General features: G+C 44.1%; 1 protein-coding gene across 2 annotated transcripts in view; it reads right to left on the minus strand.

The window, feature by feature from the left end:
* Positions 1-20,182, minus strand: part of Akap6 (A-kinase anchoring protein 6) — a 410,870-nt gene that overhangs the window by 279,166 nt on the left and 111,522 nt on the right. Inside the window, exon 1 of one of the 2 annotated variants that reach the window (XM_042055440.1) lies at positions 19,568-19,638. The exons of the other annotated variant lie outside the window; for it this stretch is intronic. Within the exon in view, the coding sequence (XP_041911374.1) occupies positions 19,568-19,612 (45 nt within the window). The 5' untranslated portion in view covers positions 19,613-19,638. Of the gene's footprint in view, positions 1-19,567; positions 19,639-20,182 lie in introns of those variants that run through there. 2 annotated transcript variants of the gene reach the window in all.

Raw genomic sequence — 20,182 nt, forward strand, 5'->3', positions numbered from 1 at the left:
TTTTTCCTCCTGGATTTCTCCTTCTATTTATTCTTTCTGCCTGCCAGCCCCACCTATCCTTTCTCCCGCCTAGCTATTGGCCATTCAGCTCTTTATTAGATCAATCGGGTGTTTGAGACAGGCAAAGTAACACAGCTTAACAGACTTAAGCAAAGGCAACATAGAAGAATGTAACACATCTTTGCATCATTAAAACAAATGTTCCACAGCATAAACAAATGTAACACATCTTAAAATAATACTCCACAGCAGTGGTGGAGGTGTCTTCGAAAGCCTTCCGAATCACTTGGCTTTCCCACTTGTAGTCATGCTGTCTGCTTTATAATTTTTGTCCCCCACTGGTCGACATCAAGTTAATTCTTGCTCCTGTATATCTTGACTCCCAATGGAGCCTGGAAACTTCTTCCTCAACACTCACTAAACTATCTAATGAGCCAAACATCTGTTTCATAAAAGGACCCTTGTCTTCCTAACACCGACTCGCAGTTCCACAGATCTGAGGGTAACATCCTCCTGACAGATTCTATGGCAATCACACACAGTACCTGACTTGACTGTGACATGTGTGTGCTATCTCTTGCCAACAGTATTCGCTGATGCTGGCCCCGAATAACAAGGAAAATTTCAGAAGCTAGAATGAATGTCCCTGTAGCCACAGCTATGAGGTTGACACAGGGAGATTTAAGTTTACAGTTCTATGGCTGCCCCCAAATGATACTGTGAGACCTCATGTTTTATTGCATTTGATTTTTTGAGACAGTGTCTCATGTATCCCAGGATGGCCTCAGACTTGCTATGTACTGAAGATGACCCTGAACTACTGATCCTTCTGTCTCAATCTCTTCCGTGCTGATGAGAATACAGCATATATCACCGTTACTAATGAGTCCACATGCTTTTTATTATTAAAAAGAAGACAAGGGGAGGGGGAAAAAAAGGAAATTCAAGACCCCATACATGATGCTACTCAGCATGTGCCTATGTGTTAAGTCTGAGGTCGATTCTGCTATTTAGAGGTGATGCCCGCTAGGTCCATCAAGTTGGGTGTAAGATTCATTTTTAAAGTTACCCCTGTGCTAGCAATGCTTATTTGTAAAATACTCTAAGACACTCCAATCAATTTAGCTATATTTATATAGTGCTTCCTATGCCAGGCATTTGTCTAAGCATTTCACAGACACTTGTCGACTTCATGGTCCTCGCCATCCTATGAGACATAGCTACCATTATGGCCATCGTTTGCAGCAGAGGAAAATGAGGCAGAGAGTGTCACTGTGTGCAGCACACAAGAAGAGCAGGATGTGGTTCCAGTTACGCCCTGTGGCGGCTGTTCCTGGTCGTCGGCTTGACCACATCTGGGGTTCGCTAAAACCCAAATGACTGGGCACACCTGTGAAGGAGCTTTTTCTTAATTAAATCATCAGAAGTGGGAAGACCCGCTTCTAATCTCTCCAGTGATTTAGAAAGATCTTCAGCTTGAAGCCCCGGATATAAGGATCTTAATCTTCGTCTGAAAAAGGTGGAATGTAGTAAGATAAAAGTGTATGTGTGGGAAATCAGGCTAACAGCCAGCGTTTGGATTGCTTGTCAAGCCAATACACCCTCCTCAAGAGTTACTTAGACATTTTCTAGCCTTTCCTTTGCCATTTTTTCTCTTGTCTAAGTAGTGTGGCTTTGAAGGCACCTGCATAAAGGACCCTGTGCATCTCTCTCCTGGTTCTCAACCCCCAAGGAAGCGCTTCTAGCCAGCCAGCCACTCTCCTTTCCCAGGAGATAATCTGCTGTAGATAATCCTCTGAAAGGTTGCCATGGGAACAGCAAACACAGAATTTTCATCAGTTTTTTTTTCACCAGGAAGTCAAAAAGCAGTGAAAATACATCATAGAAATGTATCGAAGGATGCTATACCATACACTCGTTTCTGCATAAAAGCAGGAAATGTACAGTATTACATTCTTATAAAGTGTAAGCATTGTTTGTCACTGTGAGCATAAAACAATTGTACGGATGTTAGAAAGAGATGAAGGGTGATGGAGAGGTGGTGCAGTGGTTCGGAGCTCTTGCTGCTCTTGCAGGGGACCTGGGTTTAGTTTGCAGCGCCCACATGGAGGCTTGCAACCATTTGTAACTCTAGTCCCAGGAGACCAAGCATCGTCCTCCTCTAGTTTCCGATGGTACCAGGCACACACAGGGCACACACACAGGGCACACACACACATGCAGGCGCAACACTTCTAAAATAAAAACAAATAAATATTTTTTAAAAGTAAAAGAGAGAGATCAGGGACTGGAGATGGCTCATGGGTAAAGTGCTTGCTGTGTAAGATAGCTATTGCATTTCAGACACCCAGCCCCCACAAAGTCAGACATGGCTGTTATGTATGGATAGCCTCGGGACTGGGGACTGGGGACTGGGGACATGGAAACAGGAGGATTTCTGGGGCTCGTTGATCGGCTTCAGGTTCAGTAAGAGCTCCTGTATGAAATCAGGAAGATGCTAGAAGAAAGACATCCTTTGACTTCCAAGAACGTGCACACAGATGCACTTATCTACATACCACATATAGCATACAACACGCTCACAGGCACACAGGCACACTACACACACACACCACACACACAAACACACACACACCACACACGCACAGGCACACACCCCACGTACACACTAAATTTTATTTTTAAGAAAGACAGTGACTTGTGCCTGCAGGTCTGCCCAGCAGGCTGAGACATAAGAGGGAAGAGAAGTGGGCCGGCCACATACAGCAGTCCTGTCTCCTTCACCTCAAAGGTCATGAGCTGCTGCTTCTCCCTGCTCTTCACTGATCTGTCAATAGGCCCCATCACCAGTCCTGCAAAACACCTAGCCCCAATGCCACCTTCAAAACAAGAGCTGACCCCAAATACATTCACTAGACATGATGAGCAAAGGGACGCCTGGTCAAATGCAGCCGATAGGAAGGCCAAACACAGCAATTATTAAGGAGACGGACTCTGAGGATGACCTGAAGTTCAGTTAATGTTAACTACCTCGGTTCCATAGGAGAACCGCTCCTCAGATCCTCCATTTGTTAGGGAGTTCAAACCAGCACCCACATCATGGAGAATGAACCAACCACTCGCTCTAGTGCAGCCCAGGGACTTGCCCTGTGATAAATGTCAAGAGAAGGTTTGTCATGACTCTTACAAAGCCATAAGCTAAGTAAAGAGTAAAACTCTACACCGTGCTGCCCTCCCCTTTGTAATATGCTCTTCAGCTGTAGCCTCGTGTCTTCACCTCCAGACAGAAACATGAGCGACATATGCTTCCTGTGTCTCAAACAAAAGCAGACAATTAAGAATGGATTCACAGGTCTGTGAGAATTATCAAGTATACACCTCTTGTCCAAATGAACAAAAGGTTAAGGCTTTCACCTGCGCTGCTGCTGCCACAATTGGTGCATTTCCCATTCTACACAGCAAAGATTCAGAATCAGAACCATTTTGAAAAACAGGGGATGTAGAACGTCAAAGAGAAGTTTAAAAATAAAGGCAAGATTCAATGAACTCGACGTACTCTACCAAGTATGGAAGATATGCTTGTGTTCAGCAAGATGCCACCCCTGTTTCTTTTGTCTGTGCACCAGAAGGTAGACACACCTTGGATTTAGTTTTATTGCAAAACAATCCCTCGCTCTGTTTACTATGAAACCTTCTCTTCTCGGAGAATCCTAATGGAAGTATTTGTAGGGTGATGTTTTCATATCAGAGAACTTGTTTGTCTATACACATGGTTTAACCAACGTGTAGCTGTCTCTGACCTACAAAAACAGCGATTTCATATAATTCATCTGTTTTAAGTTGGATGATGTGGTCATTGGAGGGCTGGGGATACAAAATGGTGGATGTATAAAAAATTTATTTTTTTGTTAGTGAGTGTTTTTACTTTGCCTTGTTGAAGTTGTATCACTAAACCACTTCATATGGGGGAAATTAAACCATTTTAGCACTGGGATAAGATAGACCTCCCCACTTGTCTGCATGAGATCCACGATCCCATTGTGTAAGATTGTGCCAAGGAGGTCCAACCACTATCCAAGACAAGGCGACAAGGGCATTCTGCCTTCTGGGCCAGCAGGAAAGCCACATGTGTAACAGGTGAACAAGCTGTCCCAAGAACAATACCAGGCAACTACCTGTCATGCAAAACACTGGGTTTCCAGTTCTCTGTGCTGTAATTCACAACCCTTCAAATGCATCTTGTCCGGACAGGTTTACTAAACAGCTGTGAAACATGTGGATCATGAATCTAGAGGAACGCAAAGAGCAATGGGACCCATCATGCCCTTCTTCCCTATTCCTCTCTCTGCTTTGGAATTGTCATTAGGTTATGCCAACCTTGACTCATTCCAGGAACAAACATTAGATTTTTCTGGCTTTTCCGGTTTGAAAACTAGATGACCTCCGCCCTGGGCCCAGGAACAAAGGACAACAACTTGTTATCAAGAAATTTCCTTTAGTTTCTACTTTCCCTTTTCTAGTTTCACATCATGCAGATCCTTTATGAGTAGTTGCGTGTGTGTGTGTGCGCGCGCGCGCGTGTATGCATGCCTGCGTTCCCTGGAGACGGCGAGAACCTCCAGGAAGCAGATCTTGTGTCTAAGATCCAACCCTCATCCCGCCCCTCCCCCATCCTCACCCCTGGTCCTGTACCCAGTCAGAGCGATGTAATCTTAACCTGTCATCTTTGTTACTCTGAAATCATTCTTGCAGAACGTCGTGTGAAGAAGCTGTGAGTCAGCCTCAGAGGAAGCGAATGCAGAGTATCTACTTTCTTATGCTGCAGCTCCAAAACCCCAAGGCATTTTATATTTGAGCAAAAATATGAGTGTTTGAAGGAGTGCCTTGGCCCAACTTTAATCACTCAGGGTAAGACAGAGTCCAGTTTGAACTGGATTTTCCTTTGTAATCTCTGTGGCGTTCCAAACATTTCTACACATTAGGATTACATCATTTTTTCCCTTCCCCCCCACCTTCAACACAAACAGCCATTATATCCCATTTTCCTGACCTTGAGATTCTCAGTATCAAATTACCCAGCTGGTAATTTCTATCTCGCTCGTTGCTAAGAGATGGAGATGGTGGCAGACCAGACCAATATTCTTGAAGGCTGACTCTCAAGTTGCCATAGGAGTGAAATGAATTGGGCCCCAGTACAAAAGAGCCCAGCATTTGGCAGCCAGGCTGTGTGTGTCTCACAGCTGCAGGGGACAGTTGGTTCAGAGAGCCTGGCTACCATCCATCTCCCCAACAAATCGCTGCCACATTCTCCTGCGCTCTACACAAGGCCCCTCAGCCCAGCCAGGACCTGCCATTTGCATCAGAGAGATCAGTTTGCACTCACACTACCTCTTCTGAATTAAGTTCCATAGCTAAAGACCCTTTTTTATGTCCTGGTACAGCCCCCTTTTAATAATAATAGTAACAGAGAATGTACTTGTAGGAAATGCAAATAAGTTTACGCTTCTCGCTGCCTAGATGTCTGCTCAGAGCACGTATTCCTCTAGCCTTTCGGAGCTGGCTGCTCAGCAGTTGAGGGCTTCCGGGGATGGGATGATCCTCAGCTGCCTACTCCATGACCACATCTTCCCTGAGAGCTCTGCACACCGAGCGGCTGCTCCCCTGGAGATGGTACAAAGCTGGAGGGAGGCACTTCCGGCCTCTACTGTAGCTGCTCTAGGATCCAGTTGCACTGTGGGCTTGATCTGGCTTCAGGACTCTGAAAGACACTCATTCCTCAGCCCCAGCAAAACCTTCAGAATGCAGACGTCAGAACCTCAAAACTGGCTGCCTAAGGGCCTATGGCAAACGTCAAATCTCAAATGTAGCGTTTCTTGTAAGAACAAAAGCTACTAGGTTTTACATATTGAAGAATTATTTTTCAAATTAGCGTTCATAATGTGTTAGCCTAAGTCATAACCCAGGATTCTTTATTTTTTTATTTTTTACATAACGTGGATATTTTATAGCGCGGGATTCTTAACACAATGTAATATCTGCACTTCCAACTAGAGTCCTGTAACAGCATGTCCAGTGTCATACAATGTCAGTAGGATTCTATAAAACAGAGAGGAATGAGAGAGGTAATAAACAGTGAAGACATCTGATGCCCTGGCCGGAGGTGCCTGTGCCAATTAACACTAATTATGCAGAGAAGATGGTTGCCGTAGTGGGAGGCACAGAGTTCCTCCCACTCCGGTTGAACAAGTGGGTGTTGCAGGGCTTACACTAAAAGCAAAGGCAGGTAGGATCCACGCAGAAGACAAGGGACGCTGAACTGTGAAGCAGTCCTAGCTCGTAACTGTGAACCAGGCTTCCTCCACTGACACGGAAGACAAGCCAAAGATGGGTTAGCACGCAATCTGCAGTTTAGAAAGTCTAAGTCCTGCTTCAATGTGTATTGCCGCACACCTTCACCAGCAGATTCCAGGGCCAGTCTTGAGTCAAATCACTTCTGCTTTCTCTAAGCCCTGGGATAAATAGAACAACAGAGATAATGGGATCCACCTAGCTTGTGGAACTGTGTGCTAATTGCAGAGGTAATTCTCAGGACTATGGAGACAATCCATTTATCATAATTTTTGAAGGTTTTAAAAAGAACTGACATTATATTACCTTGGGGTCTTAACTTGAAATGTGTACTAGCCCAAATTTTGGAAAAGGAAAGAATTTTGTAATATGTGAGAACCTGGGTTGTCATAATTGTTCATGTAAAATACTCTCCAAGCTGGCCTCAGTGTGTAAAGAGATTATCTTGCACTTTGAAGTCTGTCCTATTATCTGGAATCATTAGATGATTAACTGTCTTAGGAAATTAGACTAAATTTGGAATGGTATTAAATTATGAACCAATTGCGCATTAGCTAATAAACAAATGGCTGCAAATACTTTGATTTTCATAGTAAACTTGCTAGATTAAAGGTGGAAGAGAGGAGGAGAGCAAGATAAAATTAAGATCCATGGAAACCCATGCTTCGAAGTCTCCTGTTCTAATACCGTATGCCCCAAGTGCTACTTTGCACTTCAGGTGTGAGGACTTAGGCCTCACCTTCTACTGTGAGTTCAAATCGTGACTCTGTCACAGCAAACTTACGATGTTTTTCTTAATGATTGCATGCCCTGAAATTTCACAGCTGCCAGTTGCTCTCAACTTCCTGATTCTGCAGAGATGAAGTTGACAGACAGACAGACAGACAGACAGACAGGAAAGGGTTCTACCTGTTTTGTTCAGCTGCTAGTGTGCATCTCAGCAACCACCATGATACAACGAAATAAGCCATGAGTCAGACAGGGCAGTTATGTAACTTTCTCCAAGAATAAAATACTGTAAATCCAAAATTGCAATGGAAGTCCTTAGTCTTGGTTGACTGATGTTCAATGAGCACAAGGGGAAGAAATTTCTAGAATAGCTCTTCCCAAGGTTTAATATACATCTGAATCTCTGTGGTATCTTAAGTGAGAAGTGTGAATTGACAGGCAGGATGGGATACAGAGACCCCACAACCCTAACACCTGCCAAGGGCTGTCTAAGCTTTAAAGGAACCACTTACAGGTAGTAAAGCTCTGAATGTCAGGCCCAGCAGATGTGTTGTGGCTTTTTCCTCTGGCGGTGAAAAATCTATTGCAGAAGTTATATGAATCCAGCCCTGGACCTAATAGGACATTTTCACTATGGCATGTTATATATAAATATTACAATAATATTCAGGAGAATTAGTGCTTTGCTACTTAAAGATGTTTGTTGTAATGGCAAGAGATGTTAAAGTAAACCAGTAAATCCCACCACCTGTGGGCTATTTGATTGAGAAATGAAGATACTGGCCTTGAAATTAAAATATGTCACATATGCATATTGCTACATATACCGATTCTAACAATTAGGTAATAGAATACATAATCCTTCACTGTGAAAACTGATATAAGACTATGTAAGTTGGAAGCATCCCTGAACAATGCTGGCTGGCAGGTGAGGGTGATAATCTGCTTAGACACATAATTCTCAGCCAGCAAGGCAGGGGAAGGCTTAAAAGCACATTTCTCTATGAACACTAGATGGCGCTGCAGAACAAGTAAATGGCAATTGTTCAGCAACTTTGGTTTTAATCTCTATTACAAAGATGAAACTATCTTGGGTTTATATTAGACTTCTGGACGTGTTCAAAAGCTTACTACTCTAAAATATTATTAATATACTGGTAGTTTAAACATCACATAATCTAGTAATGTTTTCAATGTGTACATGTATGGTTTTAATTCTTCATAAATTACTTAGATAATGTGTCACAAAGTCCCTTAAATACTGTCACACAAAGGAGGCTGTAAAAAAAAAAATCACCATTGGAGATTAAGAGCGGCAGATTAAAAGCATTCAGGGGCCTGCTTCAGAGCAAGCTGATGAACTTTATCAGACAATGCCTAGGGATTATTTCCTGACACAAGATCTCACGGCGGAACAGCAAAGCTGCATTAGTTCTCATGGGAGCCTATGAGTGGGGGAGGATTAATGAAATGGGGGAGGGGGCGTTTAGCAGGTTTGCTAGTGGAATGCATGCTTAATAACTACCAGTGACGTCATCAGAGTTTAAAACAGGCGGTTCTACACAATCCCCTAAGGAGAGTAATTTGGACGAATTCTGCCGTGTGTGTGTGTGTGTGTGTGTGTGTGTGTGTGTGTGTGTGTGTGTGTGTGCATACCACAGCATGTATGAGACCAGAGGACTTTGGGGGAGTTTGTTCTCCCCCTCCACCTTTTTATTTTGTTGTTTTGGTTGTTGTTTTTGTTTTGAGTCAGGACCTTTCCTGATGTTTCTGCCGCTGTTCTGCATATAAGTACCCTTGTCCATTCTTCCTGTCTCCATCCCTATGATGCCACAGAGTGCTGGGATTACAGATGCACACCACCGCATCTGGGTTTCTCTGATTTGGCTTCTAGGAACGGAACCTTGGTCATAAGGCTTGCGAGACAAGCCATCTCCCCAGTCCCCATCCTCCTCTTCTCTTTTATTAAAGACTTATTATTTGATTTACGTGTACATGGATGTCAGTACATGAGTATGCTCTGTCCATGGAGCCCAGAGGCTTTGGATTCTCCTGCTAGAGTTACAAGTTGTGCGTGCTGAGAACCAAACCCAAGTCATCCACAAGGGTAGGACTTTCTCTGAACAGCTGAGCCAGGCCTCCAGCCCTCCCTCCCCATTCCTATTTTATAAGAGCCAATTACAACCAATGGCCTGAGAGCAATATCTAGAAATATGAACGTCGATGAAGTGATGTGAGACTGTTAGAGCCAAGGGTTTTGCCCAACTAGAGTGCAGGGCACTCGGGGACCGGAGGGTCTTTCGAGGTTGTTGTGTTGACGGTAGGCTCTTGACAGGGAGAAAACAGGAGGGGACACACGGGGACACATTTGATACTTGGGAAAGACAGAGATGGGAAGTGGGAAGACGGCTAAGGACACCAAAGGCAGAAAGGACTGCTTCATGCTTCATGTCATGGTGGCATTATAGACGGGTGACAGCAAAGACCCTTAGTCACTGGGCCTAAACCAGTGTTAACATCCCACAACGGCTTACCACCATGGCATCGCTATACAGAGGCTTAAACCTGGATCGGGAGGGTCCCTGCCCATGAGGATCGTCCAGTCTAATGCTGTGCACCTTGAGAGAGGTGATTTAGCCTTCGCTGCCCTGGACAGCATCCCTTGAGGATCCGCTCTGATGGCTTCAGTGTCCTCATCCCCTGCATAGAAAGCGAGGCCTCTAGGGATGAGACTTAAACTGCACCATGTGTATAGCGTATGGGATACTTGGGGCATAAAACCAGCTCTCTGGTTTCATTTCTTCTTGATGTCCTTAGCAATCAAGGCGCCAGGATCTTGCTCCCAGCCATTCTCAGACAGAGAAAACTCATAATCGTGAGTGTTTCTATCTCGGTTCCTGCTCTGCACACACCCAGGGAAAGCTCCCGCTGATGAATTCAGTGCTTTGAAAGGTACATCGGTCATCCTTAGAACAAGAAGGGGAAGAGGGAACGGCGTCCTGAACACGGCACAAAAGTGAAAAGTCACCTCGTGATCGAGGGGGAAGAGCATGGAAAATGGCAACAGGGAAGAAGAAAACCGAAGGTGAGAGGGGGAGATAGGAGCAAAGAAAAAAAAGCAGGGCATTTTAACCCGCAGCGACGGACGGGAGGAGACGCGAGTCCTAGCGTGAGCGGGGGAAGAGTGGGGCTCTGGGTGGAGAGGAACGTTGCTGCTGCCAGACTCACAGCCGGAAACCAGAGCCCTGTGAAGGGCTAGCCAACCAAGGAAGAGGCCCTCTCTGATCTTAAGATAACATGACTAGACAAGCGAGCAGAGCGATAACACACGGCATCTGAGGATGGGCTAGACTCTTGATTCCAACACCCTACTTACAAGCCCTGAGGCAAATGATCACCTTTTTTTTTTTTTTGAGACAGGGTTTCTCTGTAGCTTTGGAGCCTGTCCTGGAACTCACTCCTTTTTTTTTTTTTTTTTTTTTTTTTTTTTTTTTTTTTTTTTTTGGTTTTTCGAGACAGGGTTTCTCTGTGGCTTTGGAGCCTGTCCTGGAACTAGCTCTTGTAGACCAGGCTGGTCTCGAACTCACAGAGATCCGCCTGCCTCTGCCTCCCGAATGCTGGGATTAAAGGCGTGCGCCACCACCGCCCGGCAGGAACTCACTCTTATAGACCAGGCTGGCCTCGAAGTCACAGAGATCTGCCTGCCTCTGCCTCCTGAGTGCTGGGATTAAAGATGTGTGCCCAGCATGGTTTCTCTCTTTTTTTTGGGGGGGGGGGAGGAGGTTCAAAATGATCACCTCTTTAATGTTACTTTTGGGCTATGTTGATGATAATATTCATGCTACAGGTTTCTGAGAAATCTTATATAATTGTTATTTTAAAACCTTTTTATTATGGAAATTTTCAAAGATACAAAACAGGGTAAGAAAGAACAACAAACTTCCACATATCCATCACTGGGTAATAACAGAGGGGCTCTTCAGCCAGTCTCATTTCATCTGAGTTCCTCTGCCTCCAGTTATTAGCAAGCCTATTAGTAAGCAAAGCCCGAACATACTGGTACCTCAGTGAAGACATGAAGATACAAGGCCCTGCTTTGTAAACATCACCCCATGCATCATTCGAGTCCATGCTCCAGGGATTGGCTGCTTCTGGCCTCTATGGGCACCCGCGCTCATGTGCATTGATTTTCTCACACACAAAATTTAAAGGAATAGAAATAAATTCCTTAAAAAGTAACATATAAAGCCACCAAGTGTAGCATAAACAGTACACGCTGATGCTTTCTGTAGAAGCAGTAACCGTTTTCCTGTCCATGAGTTTTACAAAGTCAGATCTATCCTTGCTTTACTGAAGAAGAAACGGATGCACTGAAGTTTAAGTTCCTTCAAGTTTACAGCAAGGCAATGTTACAGCTCTGAGCTCCCATAGGAACATACACACAGATCTTAACCGGAAGCACTCTGTTTGAAGTTAAGTTTTCCTCTGCTTTCAGTTTCTGCTTTTATTTATTTATTTATTTATTTATTTATTTATTTATTATGTGTGTATGCGTGCACACATGTGTGTATCACAGTATGTATAGAAGTTAGAGGACAACTTGTGGGAGTCATTTCCTTCCTCCCATGTATGAGACCCAAGGATCAAACTTACATTATTATTGTCTGCACATGTCATTACCACTGAGCCATTTCTCAACTTTACTTACTTGTATTTGATTTTCTGTCTATCTATCTGTCTGTCTGTCTGTCTACCTATCTGTCAGTCTATCTATCCATCTATCTTTCTATCTGTCTGTCTATCTGTCTATCTATCTGATATCATCTTGCTGTGTAGCATTGTCTGGCCTGGCACTTGCTTGCTATGCAAACCACGCTGGTCCTGAACTTAAAGAAATTCACCTGCTCCTGCCTCCTGAGCACTGGAATTAAAGACATGGGCCACCAGCCCTGACTCCTAGTTCTTTGCTTTTTGGGGGCTGGGGGAAAGGAGAGGAGGATGATGAGGAAGGGAAGGAAGGAGAGCAGGAGGGAAGGAAAGCAGCCTTAAGACTCCTAATGTGAATACAGTCCAGTGGTAGAGGACTCCCCTAAAGCATGCAAATACTGGGATTGATCCCAGGCACCACCAGGAACGGGTCAGGCAGAGGAGGAACATTTCTGAACACTAATATTGCTTTAGGAGCTTTTAAAACGTCATCCTGAATAAGTCAACTGGACATATTTATACTTATTTTCCAGTGATTTTCATTGACAACAATGTACTCTCAACCAGGCAGGGGAAGTGAAGCAGAACTTTTAGTCTCTGGAAAATAACTGTAGCAAAACTGACTGAACCTCTCAATGGCAAAGCAAGCAACTAAGTTGCCACGATGGGAGTTCAGACTCGCCCACTTAGGGAGAGGCGATCTCAAGAGATCTCAGGCAGCAAATGAAGATGGATACTTTTTTTCTCTTTGGCATAATGCCAATCAAGTCCCTGTTAGATCATTAGATCTCATGTCCTCTAAACAGAGATACAAATGTAGACAGAAACACTCTGGAAATGTCATGTTTACCACACATAAAAGGCATGGGATCCAGAGACCAGACCCTCTCTGTGTGGCTTCAGCAGGTATCCGTTAACCCTGAAGCCTAAAAAAAGCAAGTCCAGGGTGTTCGCCACACAGACATTCATCAGTGTGGTTCTACTCCCCCTCCCACATGTGTGGAAGCCTGAAGCTGGCCCCACAATCACAGGAGGCTTGAAGGTGTTCTCATCTCTATCTATTCCGGGGTATTACAGACTGCACTGTGGGAAGGGGTGCTCCTATCAGATTTGATATGTTAAGACCTATTCCAGGGCACTGCAGACTGCACTGGGAGGAAATGCTTCCATCAGATCTATTGGATGAAGAACTTCCAACCCCTCAAAGAAGCTCAATGTGAGCTCCCCCTGCTCCACAGTGGAGCTCGCCAAGCACAGCTCTGGCAGACTCAGAATCCCCATGGCCTAACCAGATGCTGCTAAACATGGCATTACAAGAGGAGCTCCAAGCCCTCCTATCCCCAAGCCATACTGAAGCCCACCCCTTTGAGATAACATTTTCCAAACCACACTCCGTAGATAATAATTTTCTATTAAATACACTAATTCCGGGGTTCTCTTATCTGGTATCCACAGAGAAACTTCCTTGGTGAGCTGTCCCACTATGGTCAACTTTTTTGTTTAAAAGACTGTGCCTGGGGGGGTAAACTGAATTTATTCAAAAACTCTTCTATTTTTCCATTTAAGCCATGAAACTTTAACGCTGCTCAGAGTTCCCTGTGTCCATGACTTCAGCGATGACATAGGTCCAGAAACCAGTGAGAGAAAGCCAACCTGTGACGCTGTACTCAGGATAAATAGTTTCCATTAGGCATGTGAAACTGCTCAAAGCAGTTTGAAAGCTATTATTTATTTGAGTTTCTCAAATTGGAGATCATTCATTATTTTTATATTCAATTATTATTAGTGCATGTTATTCCCCTCTCAGTAAGATAATTATTTGATTTAAATGTTTATAATTATTAGCATTAAAGAATTCCCAAGTCCATTAAGAGTTACTTTGGAAGTCCATGGACATGATCCAATTCTCCAGCTCTGGTCAAGACCAGTCCTGTTTTCCACCCACAGAAAAATCAAAGCACCTAATTTGATACAGGTATTTTGGTCCAGCCATTGAACAAAATGTTTTTAATTAGTATTTTAGCTGACATGGGTCTGACTGGGCACCTTCATACAGATATGTCTTACTTTTCTGCCATGAAAAGACACCATGTCCAAGGCAACTTGTAAAAGCGAGCATTTAATTTGGGGCTCAAAGTTCCCGAGGGTGTTAGAGCTCATGATGTCATACCCAGTGAGGCATTCTGTTGATCTCATCAAATGAATAGTCTTCCGGGAGCCTGGACCTTTCCTCCACTGTTCCTTCACTGGCCGGAGCTTTCTAATTTGATGCAGTCCTGCTTGTCCGTTTGTCCTCATATCTGAGCGATCTGAAAGACCTTGCTTACTCTGTAGCCTAGAGTGTGTTTCCTAATGTCTCACACTTGTTAAGGACTTTGGCTCATTTGGTGCTGATTTTTCCCAGTGAAGCGAGGAGCGAGTTTGTTTTCCAGGGTCCCCAGCATCACTTCTGACGGAGACTGTCTCTTCTCCAGCACAGGTTTGTGTCGCCTTCATTGGAAACCAGATGATGATAGTGGCATGTGTTTGTTCCAGGGTCCTCTACTGTATAATTTCTATTTTGTTTTTGGACTTATAAGTTGAACTGCATTTCTCTGTGGCATAAAGACAATAGTTTTACTTATTCCTTTCTTTTGAAAGATTTGCCATATAAATATGATAGCACCAACAAAATTAAAAGCACCATAGGGCCAATCAGAATTAAAATTAAACTGTACCAAATGTGATCTTTTCATATAAGACACCACAATCATATTCAGACAGATTGCCGGGGTCCTACTGATACCAACACCCCGTACTAAACACAGGCGTGCACTTAACAAATCTTAATCGACTTTACCATTCTCAAATGTATATAGATTTGCCTGTCTTGGCATGTATCTATCATTTAAAACAAAAACCAGGAACAATGAAACAAACAAAACAAGAACCTTTGCCTCTGAAAAAAAAAAAAAACCCTAAGTAAACGTAAAAACAACAACAAAAACGAAACCCTCCTTCTGCCGCTCAACACAACACAGCGCTCTACGTCTGGTGGCCTTCTGCACCAGCCCATTCCCTCTGAGAGAATGGACTGTCAGGAAAGTCGTTTGTGTTTACAATGTATGATAATAAATAATAATGCAAATAACAACTCACTTAAAAGTGACTGTGGAACAGGTTGCAAGTGTTATGCAATTTGAAGATTGGGCAGAAGGGATAGATCCGAACAGATCAAAGGGCGATAACGGGGCAAAGACGACCAGGTCTTATGTACTCCCCTCCCATGTCAACAGCATGCAGGAAGAACAAATTGTGAGGTGACCCAGTTTTGCTTAAGGACAAGAAAAATGATGGAGAGAGCATGTGAACTAGTTTTCAAATTAACTTTTAAGGAGGTGATTTAGGGTTTTGGAACAAGTCATGATTGACGGCTATTGGGTAGTATTTCAGGGGACCCTGTCCTCAAACTGTCTAGTGGCTGAATGTCCCAGGAAGCACTCTGCTTTTGCATAAACAGGGGAAAACAATTTAATGGGAAAGAAGCACTGATACTGGGAAAATAACTCGCCATTCCAATTTTGTAATTATGTGAGCTTTTAAAACTGCATGTGTATGTGCAAACACACACATGTGACAGCATCTGTGTGAAAAGCATAGGAAACCCTGTGGGTGTCATGAATAAAGACAGTCAGGCTTGGCAGTCACTGCCTTTGCTCACAGAGCCATCATACCAACTCTAATTATGTTTTTAAAATCGTATAGAAAAAGATAAATCTGAAATAAAGAGCAAGTTACTAAATTAAATGCCCCCAAAATGTGCTATTTTCATCTTTTCATATCATATAAAAATCAAATTTCTGCTGTGACATATTTCCACTTTGGTCCAGTGGAGCAGACCACTAGTCTGTTCCTTCATTATTTCTATTGCTTATGGGTTAAAAGATCAGCAAGGGCATGGCCAAGAACTGCCGTGCAAATAAAGCCTTGCGCTTCAGGAGCCACGTGCTGCCATAAAAGAAGCTGTTCTCCACCCAGAAAGCTCACAAGCCCATGGTTTCCTGTAGAAAATCAGGTCCCACTTTTGCTTCTCAGCACACGATTCACTGGACAATTCTAAAGTTAAGAGCACTGCTCCTTCCTAGGAGACCCAGCTGTTAAACAAATGGATGTCTAATTTTGGAGAGATTGGTTTCTAGTAGCTACTGGACCTTTAAGAAATGTTCACAACTGGTCAAAAGTGCAGAGAACCAATGTCTCCGTCAGGCTTGGTCCTATATAGGACATCTAGATGGCACCCCCACTTCCCTCAAAGCTAAAGGACCACGGAGGAAGTAGAGTGGGAAGGATGTGAGAGATGGAGGCAGAGGAAGACTGGAGGGAATCTACATCTTCTGAACATAAGACCGCTGCACTCGTGAAGTCACAGTCGCTGTGGCTGCCTACACAAGGTCCGTATAAGGTCAAGCCAGCCGGACGCTCCGACAGAGCAGGAAGGGGCTCATAATGCCCCATCTGTAGGGAACAAGTGGGGTCAAGGGTGAATGTGTGTTGTTGACATGGGCGTAATCACTACAAGGACCCCAAAGGACGTATGTAAGGGGCAAAGCCTTCCCTGAGCAAGGCTCAGAGGGATAGCAAAACCTTCCTCTGGTCCGAATGTGGACGTCGATCATATATACAGAAAATGCCCACCTGAAGCTCTCCCCACCCCCATGCTTATGGCCTGAAGGCTGCTCTGCTACAGTGTAACATGAACAGTCTGGGCCTGCTTGTTTGGGTTTCTGTCCTGCCCGGTACCCCATAGCCGGCAAGCCCCAAAGAAATAACACAGAGATCTCTATAAGCTATAAAGCTGATTGGCCCATTGGCTTTAGCCTCTCACTGGCTAACTCTCACATCTTGATTAACCCATTCTTTTGATCTATTTTAGCCATGTGACTCAGTACCTTTATTCAGTGGAGCAGATCACATCCCGCTGCTTCGGTGGTCTGGGCAGGAGTGGGAGGAATCAACTTCTTCCCAGAATTCTCCTGTTCTCATTACATCATTTCTACTTCCTGTCTAGTTTTCCGGCCTATACTTTCTGCCTGGCCAATCAGCATTTTATTTAAAACATGATTGACAGGTTACAGACAATTCTCCTGCACCACTACAGAGACTGCTGCTTCCACGATCAGCTAAACCTGTCTCCTTGCTCATCCATGCACCACAGACCCCACCTCCCTGCTCAGCCATGCATAATAACCCTTGCCTCCCTTATATGAATCAGCACACTGAGCTTCTGGGTGCTGCGGCTTCTCCATCAAAGAGCACAGACATCCCCATCCCAGCCTTTCTGTGTCCGTGTGTCCTTCTGTGTTTGTTATTTCTTCATCCCTCGCCCCTCCAGTTAGGTCAACCCCTGGACCTGTGTAGGGAGTGGTGCCTACCACTAGCTGAGGCACTACTGACAGATGACGGCTTCTGTGGTAAAGAGGCTCAGTTTTCTTTAGTGGTGTGGCCCCTGGTAGATCAGTCACATGTCAGTGGAAGGCCCCACATCCATGTGTGTTTGAGCAGCACAAATTAGACCACATGGGTTTTTTAAAAAGAAAAAAAAGAGGACACAATTTGGGTTGGGGTGAGGAGTCAGAATGGATATAATGGCTGGCATTACAGAGTGGGGAGCAGGGAACGGATATGAGCAACTACATTGTGCCCATGTATGAAATTTTCAAAGACCAAACAGAAACAGTTATTAAAACAAGACATCTCCGGTGAAAAAACTCGATCCTGAAGGAGGCTGGTAGTCACAGTCACTCAGGAAAGGACTCGGAGGGCCATTCAGACAGAGCTGGGAGGGCCTGGCCATCTGGCAGGTTTTCCAGGCCACCATCACGGTTTCCCCATAACTTGAGGCTGCCTGTTCTCATAGGTTCCCATTTTTAAAGTAAAAACTAAAATTCAGAGATGAGCTGAGCATCCGAGGGCATCGCCAAATAATCCGCTCCCGAGGAACGCTGCATGACTCGCCATTTGTAAGGAGGAGATTAGATTTGGTTTTTGCCCTAGAGAGTTAGTACAAAAAAAAAAAAAAATTCTAGGATTGCCGCAGCAATTTCAAGTGACCGGCAGGAATTTTGTAGCCTGACTTTCAAGTGCCGGGTGAGACTTTCTAAGTCTTTATTCCAAGAATAAACCAAACAAATGTCAGTTATCAAACACAGACTTCACTTTTATGGTCAAGATGACAAGACCGTCTGGCCGCATCCTTCAGAACTGTGGGGTGGATGGAAAGGAGACCCTGGGTGCAGAATAAGAAGGGCTAGGGCTTTAGATTTCACCACGTGCTGCTAATGAGACCTACCTGGTAATTCATCTCAATTCTTTAGGCTCCCCCTTTCTTGTTTGTAGAAAGAACAGGATAATTGGATGATTTGCCACCCCATTTTCTCCCACTGTAATGCCCAAACCAAAGCCACCCCTTCTTTTGGTGTCCCTGAGAAAGTCTCCCTTTATAGTAGCATGCCTGTACCTACAATCACAACGATGACTCTGAAGCCATGGTCTCCATAGGGAGTCTCAAAGGCCATTTTTCTACCCAATCCCCACAGTCATTCTTTTGTGTTCAACCAGATAACAGGATAGTCATGGTTTCAGACTTCTACCCTCATGGCTATCAGACCATATACGGCAGCAGACCTTGATTTTCATTTTTAAAATATTAATATGTTTATATTACTTGTAGCTCATTATAACCTAGTAAGGAACATGGTTAAGCACTCACTCTAGTTACTATTTTAAATTGAAAAGTCCCATGACTTACAGCAAGCCAAAGGAATGTGCTGTCATTTGATATAGTGGCTAAAGGTAGCTTGGTAATATATACCAAAATATGCTAATATATACCAATTCTAATTTTAAACATTTAGAAAAGTATGCAAAGACAAATATGCAAGATAATCACAATTCTTTGCATAACAGGGAAAGTTACACACATATTTTATGTATATACATATATATATATCCATCAGTAGATTAGCAAAATAAGGATTATTCAAGCAGTGGAATACAATGAAGCATGTAAGAACGAAGACCCTAGATGACAGCGTAGAACTAGGCCATGACTTATCCTTGTCTAGGAGCAAAGGTACGGCAAGAGGAGCTAAGATATTAGCCAGTTCTACACAATGAGACTACTCTGCATGTACAGAAATGGTTCTCTGTGTTTCCAGTCCAGGCTCACACTCACTACACTTAAATGTGAGTAGTGTGACTAAGAAACTGAGTTTGTGGTTAGTTTGAGTTCACTTTAATTAAATTCAAACAATCACATGTGGCCAGAGGCTGCCTATTGGATGGGATGGTGAGGTCGACAAAGATGTTTCATGTGTTACTTTATAATCATAAAAATATGTAAAAAAAACCAACATGAACATCGTGAACAACAGAAAATAATTGGCCTTCATCTTAGGACGGCCGGAAGATATTTCATCAATAGCAGCTTTAACAGAGAAGCTGCTGTGCAGGGACCAAGGGCGTGGCTTACGCTCGTGGTTTCCATGCTGTGCATGACTGTGCACCTTGGAAAGTTTCCTAGATGCCAGTCCCCACGCCCACAAACAGACCTGTGCATGCCAAGAAAGCGTCCTTGTCTGTGCTCGCTCTGCAGGAACAGGCCCGAGAGAAAGGCGCACAAAGGGAGGAAACAGAAAGTGGAAGCTGCAGCTCCGAAAGCAGGGTCCCTTCCTGGGAGGGTAATAAATCATTCAACTCCTGCAATGGATTCCTAGGAATTAGGAAGCTTGTGCTTTCTACTTACCGGCTTCGATTCTATCGAAATGGATGAAACAACAGAATACCACATTTTCTCACACAGAGGCCAGCCAACTAACAGCTACTGTGGTTTCAGATCTGTGCAAAGCCAGGGCGGAGGTCGGGGACTGGTCTGTTACAGCGTTTGCCAAGTCTGCTCTGTTGGCAGATACGAAGCCCTTCCCGGGTCAAAAGAGGTTTTCATCACCAGATTATCAGCCGGGTGAGAAAAAATTCACACTATCACCTTCCTCATTTGTGGTTTTCCCAATATGAGTTCTTAGTAACGAGGCACCGAAAATACTTTATTAAAGAGCCAGAAATTAAAGACGCTTTGGACTGGAAGCCTCAGTTACGTAGCCATTGCCTGGCAAACACAAACTCCAAGTTCAATCCCCAGTATCCATCCGGTGGTGTGGGGGGCAAGTATGACAGTGGAAAGGAAGGAAAAGAAGATAAAAGGAAGATAAAAATAAGCTGGAGAAATGGCTCAGTTAAAGGTCTGCTTTACAAGCACGAGGATCTGAGTACGATCCCCAGCCCTTACATACAAATGCCAGGGATAGTGGCACATGCTCACAGTCCCAGTGCTGAGGAGGCTGTACAGGTGCATTGCTGGGGA

Source organism: Arvicola amphibius, chromosome 7, assembly GCF_903992535.2.
Source record: "Arvicola amphibius chromosome 7, mArvAmp1.2, whole genome shotgun sequence".
NCBI lineage: Eukaryota > Metazoa > Chordata > Mammalia > Rodentia > Cricetidae > Arvicola > Arvicola amphibius.